The 18,822-nt window shown below is 33.4% G+C and overlaps 1 protein-coding gene across 11 annotated transcripts in view; it reads right to left on the bottom strand.

The window, feature by feature from the left end:
* LOC137223534 (sodium/hydrogen exchanger 9B1-like) overlaps positions 1 to 18,822 on the bottom strand; it is a 64,022-nt gene that overhangs the window by 24,051 nt on the left and 21,149 nt on the right. For 9 of the 11 annotated variants that reach the window (XM_067735461.1, XM_067735458.1, XM_067735463.1 and 6 more), the window contains 3 exons: positions 4,069 to 4,239; positions 2,731 to 2,873; positions 1,530 to 1,657 (listed from right to left, as the gene is read on the bottom strand). In XM_067735461.1, coding sequence (XP_067591562.1) covers positions 1,530 to 1,657; positions 2,731 to 2,873; positions 4,069 to 4,239 — 442 coding nt within the window. Of the gene's footprint in view, positions 1 to 1,529; positions 1,658 to 2,730; positions 2,874 to 4,068; positions 4,240 to 12,086; positions 12,213 to 18,822 lie in introns of all 11 variants that reach the window. The other 2 variants (XM_067735468.1, XM_067735469.1) reach the window with 2 other exon arrangements.

Raw genomic sequence — 18,822 nt, 5'->3', positions numbered from 1 at the left:
GTGATTTTAATGGGTAGCAAAGTTTTGGAACCACTGACTTTTCCCACACTCCTATCTGTCTTTCTTCACTCAGAGGTTTCTACTGAGAGCTCCCTTAATAAATCATTTGCATAAGAATCTTAGGGAATTCCCTGGGAGTCCAGTGGTTAGGACTTGGCACTTTCACTGCTGTGGCCCAGGTTCAATTTCTGGGTGGGGAACTAAGATCCCACAAGCCACGAGGTGTGGCCAAAGAAAAATCTTAATCTCAGCCTCAGCTTCTAAGGAAACTTGCTTGGTAGCATGACTGGCCTATTTCCTGCAAGAAGGCAATAGCAAACAGATAAAACAAAGCACAGGTTAATAGGAAGTTTCAATTAAAAAAATGAGTACCCATTAAAGTATCACCAAATATTTGGGGAAAGCCAACACTTTGAATTGAGGCACCATGTTCATCAAATGGAATAATTTATACCCAAGGAAAGAGATATACTAAAAAGAGAACAACAAGAACATGACTTCAGAATAACTAAATATCCTCAGAATCATGAAAGTATACTCTATCTGTTCATAACATTTAACTATTGTCCTTAGAAATAAACAATTAATTGCCAAAGTTAAATAAATAAATAGGTGATAGGGACATAACTGTAGAGTGAGTTAATAAGCTAGAGAACTGAGCAGAGAAAATTTTCCAGTGTGTACTGCAAAGGCAAGCAGATGAGAAGTATAAAGAAAAACTTAATAGATATGGAGGGGGGAGTTACAAAAGGACATAATAAAAGAGAACTGAGGAGAGATAAAAGATATATTCAAGACCTGGACAAAAAATGGATACACAATCCTTTGACTGATTCAAAGATTCCACCAAATATTGAGTAGATCAAAATTTTTTTAAAAATCACCTAAGGATAATAAGAAATTGTTGTTAATTTAGTTAGAGAATGCCCTTATCTTTTAGAAATGCACATGGCATCCACTGGAATGGATAAGTGGAGGCAAAAGTTAAATGGATTGAAAAATGAAAAGAAGCTCAGGATATAGAGATAATGATTATAGACTATTATTCTGAGGAATTTGGACATGAAGGGAAATGGATGGTGGATAATAATAGTTGGGACATTGGATCTAGGAAAATAGTGTTTGCTGTTTTTTGTTATAATATCTATATCTATACAAAATATCTTTCATATATAATACATATATTACATATTATAGATACAGATTTTATATCTATGTACATATGGTATATAAGGAAGAAGTCATTAGATAGGTTAAAAATAGAGATAGATTACAGTATAGGAGGAAAAAATAAACTGATAACGTGAACTATCTTGGCATTAAGCATTTAGAGACTATGAATGTTTGTTAAGGATATAGTAGATTTAGGACATAGCTCTGTTTCTGACCAACTGATTTCCAAGATTTTCTACCATTGTGAAAATAATTTTAATGATAAGCTTGTCTATACAACATTCTGAATATTTCAATAATTTAAAACCAAGAATTTTAACTGAATATTTTCATAGAGAAAAATGAGAAAAAGTTACCCTAATAGAAATCCCCATTGCCAGGGAAAATTCATAAGGAAGTGGGAAACAACAGCAGTTGAACATGCCTCTATGAGGCATGGACCCATAGACAATCTTAAACAAACTCCTTTCAAATGCTTCAAAGCCTGAAATATAAACATAGTCACATTTAGACAAACCTATACTGGCCAATAAGAAAATTATTTTAAGCAAATATTGAAATACATTCCAGATGTCACATTGGGCTTTAAATGCTAATGCAGCTCATTTTATACGTCATCATATATTGGATTATAAACTATTTCATAGTTTATAAAACACTTGTATTTTAATTATTAAAAAAGACCCATTTCTCTGTGATTAAATAACTATTTCTACCTCCCTTAATCTTCCTAGTAAATAGTATAATGAAAGTATCCTGTAGAATCTTAGGGATCTCCATCAGTTAACTTGTAGGGATGAACTGTTTGATTAGCGGTAATAATTATGCCAAAAGAGAAAATCACTTAAAAACTGCATAATTAACTGAAAGGGAAAACTTTTAAATTTTCTTATTGGTTCAAATTTTCTACTGGATAATACAATAAATTATCACTGTCTATAATTATTTATGCTCTTAAGATACTTCCACCAGTCTTATATATTTGCCACATTTGTTATATCCTGAATAGCTGGTATATTCATGAATATCCATCTTTAAAAACCCCAATAGATTTATGATCCCTAGACAGTAATATTTAAAGAAATATTTGAAAAGATTAGCTTTTACAAAAATGTAAAGATAATCAGGAACAAGTTCTGTGGGAAAAATTTATGAAACAATAATATTATTGAAATTCTTAATCATTCTGAGAAAACAAAACAAAAGCAATAACCTTTTACAGGATGACCTTATCCTTTGTTAACAGAAAAATAAACAGTTCTCCACAGAAGAGCCACAACTCTCAAATGATACAAATGTTGCATAGGGGACATTTATCTCTATGTAAATAATTAAAGATTATCTCCAATAGAGATCTTATATCACAGAGATTTATCTTCATATCAGTAATATATCCAGCAGTAGAAATTAAGGTGTCAATGTTTCTGCAAAATCTTTGTTCTTTGTCTTAGCTTTGCTCTACCTGGAACAGCTGTAAGAAAAATTCTGCCTCTTTTTCTTTTCCACCAGCCTCTAATATAGAAAATAACTATACTCAAGGTATAATTGGAAATCTACCTGTGGATCGAGTCCAAGCCCAGCTTGCACTAGAATAATGGTAAGGGCAGTGTTTCTTAAAGTTGAAGACATTGTGCTACTAATACAGACGTGATCACTGAGGAATGGAACATTCCTAACGGTAAAACCAGCCAGTAACATCCCTTAGAAGAAAGAAAATAAACCATGTCTGATTCAGTTCATTTTCCCAAGAGAGAAAACAGAAATGTTTAATTTCCCTTCTTCAAACACACTATGTCTCTCGCTACTTTGGTGAAGGGCAGGTTACATGCAAGTAGAGGAAACAGCATAAATGAAGGAATGGATATAAGAAATGATATATGGCAATGGGGTGCAACAAGTAATTCCGTATTGCTGGAACATAAAGGACTAGGATGGGAGTGGGGAATGGGCTGGAGGGGCCAGATCATGGAAAGCTACCCCTACCCTCTACCCTCCCCTGTTTTGGCAGAGTAAGGCACCATGGGAAAGTTTTAGGCAGGAAGTGAGATAATGAGTCTTGTATTTTCTATGTGATGGTCTTGGCAAATTAGATAGACATAAAACTGAAGGAGAGACCAGATAGAAGGCTCTGCCATAGTGCATGGAATGGTTAGAAACAAAGAGGCTGAGCTAGGACAAAAGTGGAAGTTTTGGAGAGGAGGAGAAAAGATTCAGTAAATACTTGGCAGGTGCTGAATGGGTGTTATGAACACAGAAAGGGTGTTAGAGATAAGCGAGAGTGATTACCTCTATTGACAGTAACTAAATATTTGAATGTATTGAATACTTGGAAGATATAATACACCTCTGATAGAAGTTCTTCCACTAATTTTCCTCTACCTGGAGAATTATAATAATGGTGATGAAGAAATAGGGGGTACCATTGTTTAGGCAGATGATGCACTGATGAATATACATAGTGGAGATGCTCAAACAGCTCACCCAAAAACTATAAACCTTTTGGTGCCCTAGTCACTATAACATTTGAACCTTGTAATTGTATTTGAATTAGGTTATCTACAGAAAAATTCAGTTTTTTTCAAATTTTTCCTTTTCTACAATATATGTAAAGTTAAGTAAAAAATGTCCTATTAAATGATAAAGCAACAAGAATCATATACTGAGTATATTTAAAGTATTTTAAAATATATTTCAGGAAAAATCTGTGTGTATATAGAGAATAAATACTTCTATAAACAAGCTATATTTACACATATATAATAAGTACACATATAAAAAAGCTATATAGATCATATTACATTGAAATAGTTCTAAATTATATCTACTCTGACTAGAATATAGTCATAATTTACATGTGGTCAATGACAAAAAAAGGAGAGCTAATTATTCACTTACCAAGAACAGGGGGAAGTTGAGGCACTGAAGGTATTCTAATGTTTTCCAAAAGTTTCCCACCAATAACAGCACCATAAAAGATAATTAACAGTCCAAATAAACTTCCACCAGGAAGAACTTCAGGGCCTGAGAATGACCAGGTTACACACCATACCATAAAAAGTATAGCTCCTGAAATATAAAAAAGTGCATGTCTATATATCTACCTAGACATAGATATATACATGTGAGAGGAATTTGATTTCATCGAATATATTAATAGCCAATCCTATATAATGATACATAATGTACACTAATGTTGCTTGCTAGTGTGGTTAAAGAAATGTCTGTTTAACATATATTCCAAAGTCCTTGTCAATCTAAAAAAAAGTATTTTTATTAAAAAATAGTTTTAAACTATATGTGAATCCTTTAAAGTGCTAAGCTTTCTCATAATATATGACATTTTTTAAATGTCATGGCAATATGAAGAGATTTACTTCATTTTATATTTTAAAGTAGATTTTTCACCAGGAATATGATTTGTTGTGATGAGTTCTCAAATTTATTGAAGATCATAGTGGAAGTGTGCCACATTTTTTTTTTAACATCTTTATTGGAGTATAATTGCTTTACAATGGTGTGTTAGTTTCTGCTTTATAACAAAGTGAATCGGTTATATATATACGTATGTCCCCATATCTCTTCCCACTTGCGTCTCCCTCCCTCCTATCCTCCCTATCCCACCCCTCTAGGTGGTCACAAACAGTGTGGCACATTTTTTAATGGCAGCAGACTAAGTATTTGTATTGAAAGGATAACTCAGTTGATGTTTGGGTGTAAATTATTAAAGGGGACAAAGGCTGAGAAAAAAGTAAACCTGGTCTTTGAGAGAATGAAAAGTATCTTAGATTATGTATAGGAAGTAGAGGTGGACAGGATGAGTAACGATAAGGTAGTAGACATATTATTTCTGTCAACTAGGTACTAAGGAAAGTCCCTACTCACAGAGGGAATTCATAGATTTCTATAAAGGACAGAAGGTGATACTGCAAACTGCCATCTGCAAATTAAATAGCTACCTTCATTTACTATGAATCATAATTTATAATTTTTTTTCAGGTCCTTGAAACAGCTTAAGTGTATTCTTTAGCTGTGACTCCTTTTTGGTGGCACCAATCTGTCAAGGGTAAAAGAGGAGAATTTTGACAAACTCAAGGCAGGAAGTTAGAAATAAGATTCTTGTCCCCTCCTCTCTGACTGTAACCACTCCACAAAATTGGAATACTTAAAGGACTGAACTCTTACTAAAAGAATGAACCAGAAATTATCATTCTACTGACAAAGGGAGAAGACAAAGGAGATTGTTTGTCTTAGCTGGTCTCTGGGTGGCAAAATCACTTCTGAGAATTCATACAGGCCTCAACTAACTTATGTTTGGGGCTCAAATTTACATGATTTGTATGGTTTAGGAACCCCCAAACCCTGAATTTGGCATAAAGTGTACCTTCGCATGGAACTTATCCCTAGGGCACTTGGTAGATGCTAGTTCAAAATATCCCTAATAGACACTCTTGATTCCAGACTGCATAAAGTCTCAAAGACAAAACCCCACTGAATCTGAATTTATAATAAAAACTTACAAAATAAGAAGTAATCCCCATGAACAAAAGTTGATAGATACAACAAAGAATGGGCTTAGATATCCAAAAACTTCAGCTAACAGAACCAGTAGATAGACAATATAAAATATGTATTTTCAAAGAAACTCAAGACAATTAAAAAAATACTTAAGACATAAGAAAAGAAATACCTGGAAGCATTGTAAAAGACTCAAATACAACATTTAGAAAGAAACCATAAATAATTACTGAAATTTAAAAAATCACTAGATACCTTAAACAGCAGGCTAGATACAACTGAAAAGAGAAATATGGTAAACTGGTAGATATGAGGAAATTACCTAGAATGTAGCATAACAAGAAAAATGAGATGGAAAATATGAGATATTTAGATTTTGGAAAAGATGTAAAATATATCTAATAGTAATTTCAGAAACAGAATAGAAAGAGTGAAAAAGAGACAATATTTGAGAAGAAAATTGGCTTAACAAATTTATAGAATTGATTAAAATCATAATCAATTCTGTATTGATTTGGACACAGGAAGTAAAATAAATTCTCACCAGGATTAAATAAAAATAAATAGATACTTAGACACAATGTTGAGAAACTACAGATCAGCAAAAACAAAAATAATGCCTTAAAGAATCTAGAGGGAAAAATATAGATTAGTCATAAAGAAATAAACATTAGAGCAGATTCTCAATTCTCAACAGCAACAACAGAAGCTGGAAGATAATGAAATAAGGTCTTCAAAGTACAGAGATAAAATATCCAATGTTGAATTCTGCAGCAAGTTAAACTATCATTCAAGAAAAGGACAAATGAAAGATATTGTCAAGCAAATATATCTAAGAATATATTCCATTTTTACTGGCAGAAAAACTATTAGAAGATATGCTTTAGGAATAAGGACATAGGACTATAAAGGAAGGAAAAATGAACAAAAAGAATTGTAAACATGTAGGTTGGTCTAAACAAGTGTTTGATTGTATAACAAATACCCAATCAAAATTGCTAAATCAGGGGATATAAAAATAACTTGGATATGGGATTTCCAACAATGATAACATGAAGAAGTTGACAGTTTATTTCAATAAAAAAGTCTACATATAAAACTGTATAAAATAATAAAAGCAACCATTTCAGGACCTTGAAAACTGACCAAAGGCAGTTATCAAATTGAGAAGCAGTTATTCTTGAAAAAAATGCTAGAGTTTTGGGTAGGATCACTGAAAGTCTGAGGCCTTCCTGCTTGGGATTGCTACCATTCTTCTCACCCTTCTCCCCCACTTCAGCTCAGTTGGGAAAAACTAGTTATACCAGCATGGAGTTGGAAGTAAAAACCAGCAGCTTTCCTGCCAGAGGAGGTGGAGTGGATTTGATATGGAGTGGAGGCAGAAAACCCATGACCTTGCTGGCTAAAAGTGGCAGACTGGTTTGGGAATGGACAGAGAAAACATGCAGTTTTGCTAGTTTGAGGTTGCAGTCCAAGTTGAGGCAAGTGGCAGACCAGCCAAAAATGTGACTGGGAGATATTGGATATGAAAGAGGTATTGAATGGTTGAAATAAGTTCTCTACATATCCATGGCTAGTTGGGCAAGTATGCAAATGCAGGGAAGACTCAAGGAGTATGGCAAAAAGAGAAAAATGATGTGAGATCTGAGTACTAGCAGGAACTTTAAATGCATTCTTCAACCCACCTACAGATCACCTGGCAGAGGGTGGAAGACTTATTGGCCTGAACACTATGTCACTCGAAAATCATTAGGTGACTACTAAGCTATGCAGACAAAAGGGAAACCGCTAGGAAGGTAGGCTAACAACAAAAAAATAAACAAACAAAAAACTGATAAGAACCATTGGCTGCTGCAAACCATGGGGCAGGTTAAAATCCACAGTTTAAGTACATGTGAGTTACCAAAACAACAATAATAATAACAACAAAAACCCTAAAAAGTAAAACTGAATTCAAAGTTGCAATAATGTGTAATTAAAATGTTTAATTTTCAACCAAATTTACTAGATGTTCAAAGAAACATGAAAGTATGATATATACTCAGGAAAAAAGCAATCAAGAGATATTGAGTGAGTCCAGGTGTTGGATTTACAAAGTGTTCAAAACAGCTATTATAAATATGTATAAACAATTAAAATACGATAAAAAGGTGCCATTTAATAGAGAATATCAATAAAGAGATAAATTTACTTTAAAATGAAAATGGGCATGGGAGAAATGGGTGAACTGTTTTTGTTTTTAGTTTAAATAAATTGAATTTAAAAAATTATAAGAGATTATCTAATGCAGCTCCATAACTTTAGGCAGGCCAACTTCCATTTTTTTAATAAAAGAAAATCTAGAATTGAAACATACAACAACTGAAATGAAAAATTCACTGGAGAGGCTCAACAGCATATTTGAGCTTGTGAAAGAAAATATCAACAAACTTGAAAATACATCAATAGAGATTAATCAATCTGAAGAACAACAAGAAAAAAGGAATGAAGAAAAACATAAACAGAGCCTCAGATAGCAATGGAATACCATCAAGAGTATTAACATATGCATAAGGGGAGTCCCAGGAGGAGAAGAGAGATAAAGGGGGAGAAAATATTTGAAACTATAATGTCCAAATTTCCAAATTTAATGAAACCAGAGACAGCCAAAGACAAAGCAAAAATCTTGCGAGTGGCAAGAGAAATGACTTATTACATATGGGGACAATAATACAATTAATAGCAACATTTTCATCAGGAAAAACAGAGGCCAGAAGGCAGTAAAGTGGCATTTCAGAAGTACAGAAAAAAAAAACTGTCAATCAAGAATCCTATACCCAGTAAAACCATCCTTCAAAATGAAGCTTAAATAAAGACATTCTCAGACAAATAAATAAAGAAAGAAAGAAAATTCATCTTTGCTGAAGAAATACTAAAGAAAATCTTTAAGTTGAAAGGAAATGACACAAGGTAATTTGAACCAATAAGAAAGAATAAAGGGCACTGAAAATGATAAATAAATGTCTAAGTATAAAAGATTGTGTATATGTTTTTCTCATTTCATCTCAATTTTTTTTAAAAAAGCTTAAGATTTTTAAAAGCAATAAGAATAACAAAATATTGTTGAGTTTATAGTATATAGAGGTATATTGGCTCAAAGCTGCTATATAATACCAAATTATGTCAATATTAAACTGAAGTAGACTGTAAAAAGTTGAAGGTGATTATGGTAATTCCTAGAGAAACCATTCACACTAAAGCCTCTAAAATACAGCTAAAATATTAACAGAGAAATTAAAATAATACACTAAAAATACTTGGTTAAAACAAAAGAAGCAGTAGAATAAGAAGAGAAAAATAAAAAGATATGACAAATAAGAAATAATGCAATGGTAGACATAAGTCTAACCATATCAGTAATTATGTTAAATGTGAATGGACTAAAATCAAAAGGCAAAGATTGTCATAGTGGATTAAAAAAATATCCAACGATATGGCGTCTATAAGAAACACACTTCAGGTGAAATGAACAGGCTAAAAATAAAAGGATAAAATATATATATCATGCAAATGGTAATCATGAATCAAAGAGGTAAACACAAGGGGATTACAACATGTCTTAAAGTGAATAAAAATGAAAACAGAATATATCAATGTTAAAGGAATGCGATGTGTGTAGAGGGAAATTTATAGGTTTAAAAAATATATTAGAAGGAAATAAATAATCTAAAATTGACAATCACAACATCTATCTTAGAAAGTTAGAAAAAGATAAGAAAGCCAAATCAAAAGTAAGCAGGATGTATGAAATTAAAAAGATTGGAGTAGAAAATAATAAAATAGAAAATAGTAAAACACTAAAGAAAATCAATGAAACAAAAAATTGATTATTTGAGAAAGTCAACAAAATGGATAAATTTTTAGCTAGAGTGACCAAGAAAAGTGAGAGAAGACACAAACCACCAAAATCAGAAATGAAAGAGGAAACATCACTATAGACCCTACAGAAATTAAAAGAATGTTAAGGAAATATTATAAACAACTTCAAGCTAAAAAATTAGACAACTTAGATGAAATAAACAAACTCCAAGAAAGACATAAATTACCAAAACTGATTCAAGAAGGAAGGAAAAATCCAAATAGACCAATATCAAATGTTTGCTATTTAAAAAATAAGAGTGCTGTATACAGAACAAGTTTAATTACTATGTTACTGGGAAGAGGGAGTAAAATAAGATGGAATTCAGTTGATTTAAGATACAAAGATTCTTTGATTTTATGGTGTCCACCCAGATTATATCTGAGGTGATAGAGAAATTTGGGCTGTAAGGTTACTCATGAAATTGCAGCTCAATTCCTGAAAGAGGAAATAAAGGGGGTATAGTACAGGAATGATCTTCTAGGAGATGGATCAAAATTTTTTTTCAGTAAAGGATCAGACAGTAAATATTTTCGGCATTGTGAGTCACATGGCCTCTGTTACAAATACCCAACTTTGCCATTTTAGCACAATAGAACTTGATAAAACAAGTAGGGGACTGGATTTGGTCTATGGGCTGTAGTTTCCCAGCTCCCATTTTAACAGCTGAAATAAAAAATTATACCTGGATGTAAGTGAAGAGGAGACTGCTTCAGGCAGAAAATTACTGTAAGGGACCTATGATGATTTCTTGGGTTCTATTCTTCCTAACATCTTTCTTCCAGCAATGCTACAAAATTTTTCTCTGCCTCATATATTTTTTCCTAAAGTTAGTAATATTTCATGAAATTTTACTAACCAGATATTTATTAGCATAAATAAGCACATTGTTTGAAATTAATCTTTTTGCTGTCTTGCCCAACACCAACCTGAGAGCTGATAAACTAAATGAATGAGAGTTTTGATTAAGTGAAGGAAGAAAAGGACATAAGAACAAAACCAAGCTAGTTCAAGATGGCAGACAGGGCATATAAAGCTTAACTGAAATAAAAGTATAGAAATATAAAAAGGAAAAAACACATCACCATGAAGAGAATTAGGGGAGAAGAGATAGTTGTTGTCACACACTTCTGGGAGGTGAAAGCAGATAGGACCAGGTTGAAGGATGGAAACAGGTAGAGAAAGCTGCAGCCTTAAATATGCGAGGTACCTACAAAAGAAATCCATTTGACAATAGAAACTGGAGGAAAATCTGAGCTTAGAAATAGTATACAGCTAAAGGAAGGAGTGAGAAAAGGGGCCTAAAAAAGGGAAATTAATCAAGGGTTTGTACATGGTACAACAGCATCAGTCAGCAGCTCTACTCCTCTCTCCATTCCTGTGCTTAGAAACTGCTAACATTTATCATACTTTTAGTCATTGAATGGATTACCTAAGGGACAGCTAAAGCTTTAAGAGTGATTGTTGGAGTTCCAGAGTGAAAACAACTCATTCTGGCATGTGAAAAGCCCACAACTTCATAGTCAGCTCTATGTCCATTCACCACAAACTAAAGCCCATCAGTCAATAAAGCTTTGTCCTGCCCTGTCCCAGGCAGAAGATGGTCTCAGAGGGGGGACCTGACAACAGGTCCTACCTTCACAACAGCATAGTATATCTGCATAAGCTATTGAGACCTTCCTTCTTAAGTATCAGACAACTGAGGATCATTAACATAAAACAAAACCCAGCAGCAAGAAAAGGAAAAGTCAAGCAAAACAAACTGAAAAACTTTCCTCAGAAGAAACCGATAATTTAGGGACCAGAATGAAATAAAACAAAAATTTTAAATTATATTCTCAGAGATCTGAGAATTTACATAAAATAAGAATAGAATACCATATGAAAGGAACAATTAGAGAACAAAAAAGCGTTCTTGGAGATAAAATAAATATGATTGCTGAAATGAAAAACTGGAAAAATGAAAAACTGAAAATGAAGTAAAGAAATCTCCTAGAACAGAAAGCAGCATAAAGTGGTGGTAAATATGAGATAAAAACCAATCCAGGTCATCCAATATCTGACCAGAAAAGAGAATAAAGAAAAAAAAAGGAGGGGAGGGGGGAAATTATCAAGGAAATAATATGCAACTTTCTTAGTGTTCAGGTTGAAAAGGTCAACTAAATGCTCAATACAAAGCATGAAAAAAGATCCATACCTACACTTATCACTGTAAAATGTTGCAAAAGCAAAGACATAGAGAAGATGCTAAAATCTTCTAGATACCTTGAAAAAAGCCATTTCCAAATGAATCATAAACAGATTTATATACTATTTCTTAGCAGCAACTCTAGATACTAGAAGACAGCAGATAAACCCTTCCAAAATTCTATGAAAAATTATTTCTAATCTAGAATTATATACCCAACTTATCAAATGTGAGAGCAGAATAAAAACATTTTCATATATGTGAGGTCTCTGAAAGTTTAGCTGTCATGTATCCTTTTTTTTTGGCACTTACTTGAGGATGTATGCTAGCAAAACCAGGAGGAAACCAGGAAAGATGAAGGATTTTAATCTTGGAAACAGTAGATCCAAACCAAGAGGGCATTGAAAGGAAGCTCTAGGATGATAGTCTTCCACAGACCTAGAAAACAGCCACATAGGTGGAAGCAGAAAAGGATGTCTCTGGGAGGAAAGTCTCCAGGAATAAAGAGGACTTCTTAAAGTTTATAAAACTATGAAGACAGTAAAAAAAAAAAAAAAAAAATCAGTGATTGCCAGGGGATTCCAGGAGGAGGGAGGAATGAATAGCTAGAGCACAGGAAATTTTTAGGGCACTGAAACTATTCTGTATGATACTGTAATGGTGGATGAATATCATTATAAATATGTCAAAACCCGCAGAACACAAAGAGTGAACGCTAATGTAATTTATGGACTTTAATAATAATGTATAATATTGGTTTATCAATTGTAACAAATATACCACACTAATGTAAGGTGTTAGTGATAGGGGAGACTGTATGTGTGTATGAGGGGGTAAAGGGTTAAATGGAAACTCTCTGTACTTACCACTCATATTTTAGGTAAATCTAAAAAAATTGCTTTAAAATGCTATTAATTTAAAAAGAAAAAACCTATGAAACAATATGAAATGGTGTGACATATGTATAATTGAAGTCCCAGAAGAAGAGGAGAGAGAGAATGGAGCAGTATAAATATTTGAAGAGAAGATGACTTTTCAAAATTGATGAAAGACAATACACAGGTCCAAAAAGTCTAGTGAAGCCCAAGCAGGATAAATACAAGGAACAGTATGCCTAGTCACATTATAATTAAACTGTAGAAATCAAAGATGAAAAGAAAAAGTTTAAATCATCCAGAAAATATAGTCAAATTACATTTAGAGGGACAACAATAAGAATTATGCTGGCTTGTCATTGGAAATAAAGGAAGCCAAAAGAGAAGGAAAGAACAGCTTTAAAGGGCTTAAAGGAAACAGGGCCTGTGAACTTGAAGTCTATACCCAACAAAAAATATACTTCAAAAATAAAGGTCAGAAAGAAGAACAAAGGAGGTATCATGTGTGCTGATTTCAAACTATATTACAAAGTTATTGTAATCAAATAGTACGGTATTAGCATAAAAACAGACACATAGATCACTGGGTCATTTGTTATTCTGGAGTCCAGAAATAAACTGATATATGGTCAACTAATTTATGACAAAGGAGCCAAGAATATACAATGGGGAAAGGACAATCTTTTCAATAAATGGTATTTGGAAAATTGAACAGTCACATGCAAAAGAAGGAAGCTGGACCTCTATCTACACTATACATAAAAATTAACTCAAAATGGATTAAAGACTTGAAGATAAGAACTGAAATCATAAAACTTTTGGAAGAAAACATAGGTATTAAGTGTTGATATTGGTGATGAATTTTTGGATTTGACACCAAAAGCAAAGGCAGCAAAAGTAAAAAAAAAAAGGGCGGGTGGTGGGGAGTGGACTACATCAAACTAAAAAGCTTCTGCACACCAAAGGAAACCATCAACAAAGTGAAAAGGCGACCTACCAAATGGAAAATATTTGCATACCATATATATGATAAGTGGTTAGTGTTCATAATATACAATGAACTCATACAACTCAATAGCAAAAAAAACCCCAAACAATTCGATTAAAAATTGGGCAGAGGATCCGAATAGGCATTTTTCCAAAGAAGACATACAGATGGCAAACAGGTACACGAAAAGATGCTCAGCATCACTAATCATCAGGGAAATGCAAATCAAAACCCCAATGAGGGGCTTCCCTGGTGGTTCAGTGGTTGAGAGTCCGCCTGCTAATGCAGGGGACATGGGTTTGTGCCCCGGTCCGGGAAGATCCCACATGCCGCGAAGCGGCTAGGCTCGTGAGCCATGGCCGCTGAGCCTGCGCGTCCGGAGCCTGTGCTCCTCAACGGGAGAGGCCACAAGAGTGAGAGGCCCACGGACCGCAAAAAAAAAAAAAAAACCAATGAGATAACACCTCACACCTGTTAGAAAGGCTATAGTCAAAAAGACCACAAGTAATAAATGTTGGCAAGGATGTGGAGAAAAAGGAACCCTCATGCACTGTCAGTGGGAATGTATATTGATGTAGCCACTATGGAAAACAGAATGGAGGTTCCTTAAAAATTAAAACTAGAACTACCATATGATCCAGTAATTCTACTTCTGGGTATTTTTCCAAAGAAAACACTAATTCAAAAAGATGTAAGCATCCCCCTGTCCATAGCAACATTATTTACAACAGCCAAGATATGGAAACACCTTAAATGTTCATCAATGAATAAATGGATTAAAAATGGTAGATACATATACATATATATATAGTACTATATATAGTATATATATGTATATATAATGAAATATTATTCAGCCACAAAAAAGGAGGAAAATCTTGACATTTGCTACAACATAGATGGACTGACCTTGAGGGCACTATGCTAAGAGAAATAAGTCAGACAGAGAAAGACAAATACCATATAATCTCTCTTATATGTGGAATTAAAAAAAAAATCAAGTTCATGGATGTAGAGAACAGACTGACGGTTGCCAGAGGCAGAGGGTAAGAGGGTGGGTAAATGGGTGAAGGGGTCAAAAGGTTCAAACTTGCAGTTACAAAATAAGTCATGAGGAAGTAATGTACAGCATGGTGACTATAGTTAGGAACACTGTATTGTATATTTGAAAGTTGCTAAGAGTAGATCTTAAAAGCTCTCATCACACAAAAAATTTTTAACCATGAATGATCGACTTATTGTGGTGATCATTTTGCAATATTTACAAATATCAAATCATTATGTTATGCACCTGAAACTGTTATATGTCAAATGTACTTCAATTTTTAAAAAGGCCAAATTAGACATTTTCAGACAAATAAAAGCTGAGAGAATTAATTACTAGCACAATTACACAACAAGAAACATTAAAGGAAGTTTTTTAGGCTGAAGGGAAAGAATCCCACATGGAAGCCCAGATTGCCGGAAAGAAATGTAGAGAACTAGAGAATGTAAACATGTGAACAAATATAAGGGAATTTTTTTAAAACTTAAAACAAAGACTTTTGTTTTTTTAAAGCAAAAATAATAAGAATGTAGAAGTAAAATATATGATAAATCTAGCACAAGGGCAGAAGAGGGATAAAGAAAGTCATACTGTTGCAAGACCTTTCTATGTTATCTTGATGTGAGCAATGGTTTTCGACAAATGTATACATTTGTCTACATTCATTGAGCTGTGTACACTTAAGATCTTTGTACTTTGTGGTATGTTGACTATAATTCAATAAAGTACTATTAACAACAAAAATTTTAGGAGATGATGGAGAGTTTGGGAAAAAAACAGGAGTATGATACAACCAACAGTGTAAGCACCCCCTGCCCCCCAATTTTGGCAGTTATGGACAAAGCTGCTATAAACATTTGTGTGCAGGTTTTTGTGGGCATAAATTTTTAGCCCATTTGTGTAAATAATATCAAGGAGAGTGACTACTGAATCATATGGTTAGAGTATATTTAGTTTTGTAAGAAACTGCCAAACTGTCTTCCAAATTGGCTGTACTATTTTGTATTCTTAGCAGCAATGAATGAGAGTTCCTGTTGCTCCAAATCTTCACCAGCATCTGGTGTCAGTGTTTGGGACTTCTGGCCATTCTAATGGACATGCAATGGTACTTTGTTGTTTTAATTTGCAATTCCCTAATGACATATGATGTTGAGAACATTTTTATATGCTTATTTGCCATCTGTATATTTTCTTCAGTGAAGTGCCTTTTAAGGTCTTTTGCCCATTTTTAATCAGGTTGTCTGTTTTCTTATTGTTGAGTTCTAAAAGTTCTTGGTATATTTTGGATAGTTCTTTATCAGTTGTGTGTTTTGTAAATAGTTTCTCCCAGTTTGTGGCTTGTGTGCTCATTCTCTTGACATTGTCTTTCACAGAGTGGAAGTTTTTAATGTTAAATAAGTTCAGCTAATCAATTATTTCTTTCATGGATTGTGCCTTCCCTGTTTTGTTTTGTTTTTAAGTAATCACCATAACTAAGGTCATCTAGATTTTCTCCTATGTTAACTTCTATGAGTTTCACAGTTTTGCATTTTACACTTAGGTCTATGTCCCACTTTGAGTTAATTTTTATGAAGGGCATAAGGTCTGATCTAGATTAATTTGTTTTGCATGTGTATATCCAGTAGATCTAGCACCAGACTACCTTTCTTCCATTGGGTTGCCTTTGCTCCTTTGTCAAAGCTCAGCTGACTATGTTTATCTATTTCTGAGCTCTCTATTCTGTTCCATTAATATATTTACATCCTGTTCACCAAATTATACTCTCTTGATTATTGTAGGTTTATAGTAAGTCTTGTAGGGAAGTAGTGTCAGTTCTTCAATTTTGAATTTTTCTCCTTCAATATTGTGTTAGTTATTCTTGGTCTTTGCAATATCTATATAAACTTTAGAATGAATTTGTCGACACCATGAAACAACATGTGGGGATTTTAATTGGAGTTGCATTGAATCTATAGATCGAGTTGAGACGAACTAATTTCCTGACAATATTGAGTCTTCCATGAATGTGTAAAATCTATACACTTATTTAGTTTTTAAATTTCTTTCTTCAGAATTTTGCAGTTTTCCTCATGTAGATATTGTACATATTTTGTTAGATTTATATGAAGGTATTTCATTTGGGGAGTACTAGTGTAAATGGTGATACGTTTTTCATTTCAAATTCCATTTGTTCATTGTTGGTAAATAGGAGAAAAACCCCTGACTTTTGTATACTAACCTTGTATCCTGCAACCTTATTATACTCACTTTTTAGTTGTTGCAGGAGATTTTTTCCCCTAGATTCTTTAGATTTTCTACATAGACAATCATGTCATGTGTGAACAAAGGCAGTTTTATATCTTCTTTCCAGGTCTGTATGCCTTTTATACCCTTTTCTTGTCTTACTATATTAGCTAGGACTTCCAGTACAATATTGAAAAGGAGCGGCGAGAGAGGGCATCATGTTCTTGTCCCTGATCTTACTGGGAAAGCTATTCCCTCACAATTAAGTATGATGGCAGCTATAGATTTTTAACTGATGTTCTTTGTCAAGTTGACAAAGAACTTGTAATTTGCTGAAGTTTTTATCATGAATGAGTATTGGATTTTGTCAAATGCTTTTCCTGCATCTGTTGATATAATCATGTGATTTTTCTTCTTTAGTTTGTTGATGTGATGGAACACATTAATTCATTTTCAAATGTGAGCCAACCTTGCATATCAAGGATAAATCCCACAAGGTTGTAAAGTATACTTCTTTTTATATGTTGTTGAGTTCTATTTGCTAATATAGAGAATTACAACAAATTGAGAATTTCTCCATCTATGTTCATCAGAGATATTGGTTCGTTTTCCCCTTCTAATGTCTTTAGTTTTGGTACGAAAGTAATACTAGACTCATAAAATGAGTTAGCAGGCTTCCCTCTGCTTCTATCTTCTGGAAGAGATTGTAGAAAATTGGTATAATTTCTTTCTTAAATAGTTAGTAGAATTCACAAGTGAAATCATCTGAGTCTGATACTTTCTGTTTTGGGAGGTTATTAATGGTTGATTCAATTTCTTTTACTGGTATAGTCTTATTCAGGTTATCTATTTCTTCTTGTGTGCATTTTGGTAGATTGGGTCTTACAAGGAATTGGTCCACTTCTTCTAAACTATCAGATTTGTGGACATAGAGTTGTTTATGATGTTCCTTTATTATCATTTTAATGCCCATGGAATCTGTAGTGATGTTCCCGCTCTCATTTCTGATATGTGATTTATGTTTTCTTTTTTCTTAGTTAGCCTAGCTGGAGGCAATCAATTTTACTGATCTTTTCAAAGAACAAGCCTTTGGTTTCATTGATTTTCTCTATTTCTTGTTTTCAATTTTATTGATATCTGCTCTAATTTTTATTATTTCTTTTCCTTTGCTTACTTTGAATTTATTTTGCTTCTTTTTCTAGTTTCCTAAGGTGGAAGCTTGGGTAACTGACTTTATACCTTTCTTCTTTTCTAATATATGCATTCAATGCTATAATTTTCCCTCTAAGTGCTGCTTTCAGTGCATCTCACAAACTTTGATAGCTTGTATTTTCATTTGATTCAAAATATTTAAAAATGTCTCTTGAGGTTTCTTTTTTGACCCATGTGTATTTACAAGTATATTGTTTAATCTCCAAGTATTCTGGGATTTTCTAGCTGCCTTTCTGTTAATAAATCATACTTTTAAGTCCATTGTGGTCTGAAAGTTTATGTTGACAAATCCCCAAGCTCAGATTCTTTCCTCAGTGCATAGTCTCCTAATGAACCCATTGAAGGCATTCATTTCTGTTACAGTGTTTTTGATTTCTAGAGTTTCCATCTCTCTGTTTACATTACCCATCTGTTCTTACATGTTGTCTACCTTTCCACTGGAGTCTTTAGTATATTAGAGCTGTTTTAAATTCATGGTCTCATAATTCCAACTCCCTTGCCATATCTGGGTCTGGTTCTGATGCTTTCTCTGTCTCTTCAAAACGTGTTTTGTGCCTTTTAATACATTTTATATATTTTTGTTTAAAGGGGAACATGATGTGCTGGTAAAAGGACCTATGGTAATGTGACGGTAAGTTGTAGGGGAAGAAGAAGAGTTCTATAGTCCTATGATTAGGCCTCAGTCTTTTAGTGAGCCTGTATGTA

The sequence above is a fragment of the Pseudorca crassidens genome, chromosome 4 (assembly GCF_039906515.1).
Source record: "Pseudorca crassidens isolate mPseCra1 chromosome 4, mPseCra1.hap1, whole genome shotgun sequence".
NCBI classification, from domain to species: domain Eukaryota; kingdom Metazoa; phylum Chordata; class Mammalia; order Artiodactyla; family Delphinidae; genus Pseudorca; species Pseudorca crassidens.
This window is presented reverse-complemented; position numbering and strand designations above follow the sequence as displayed.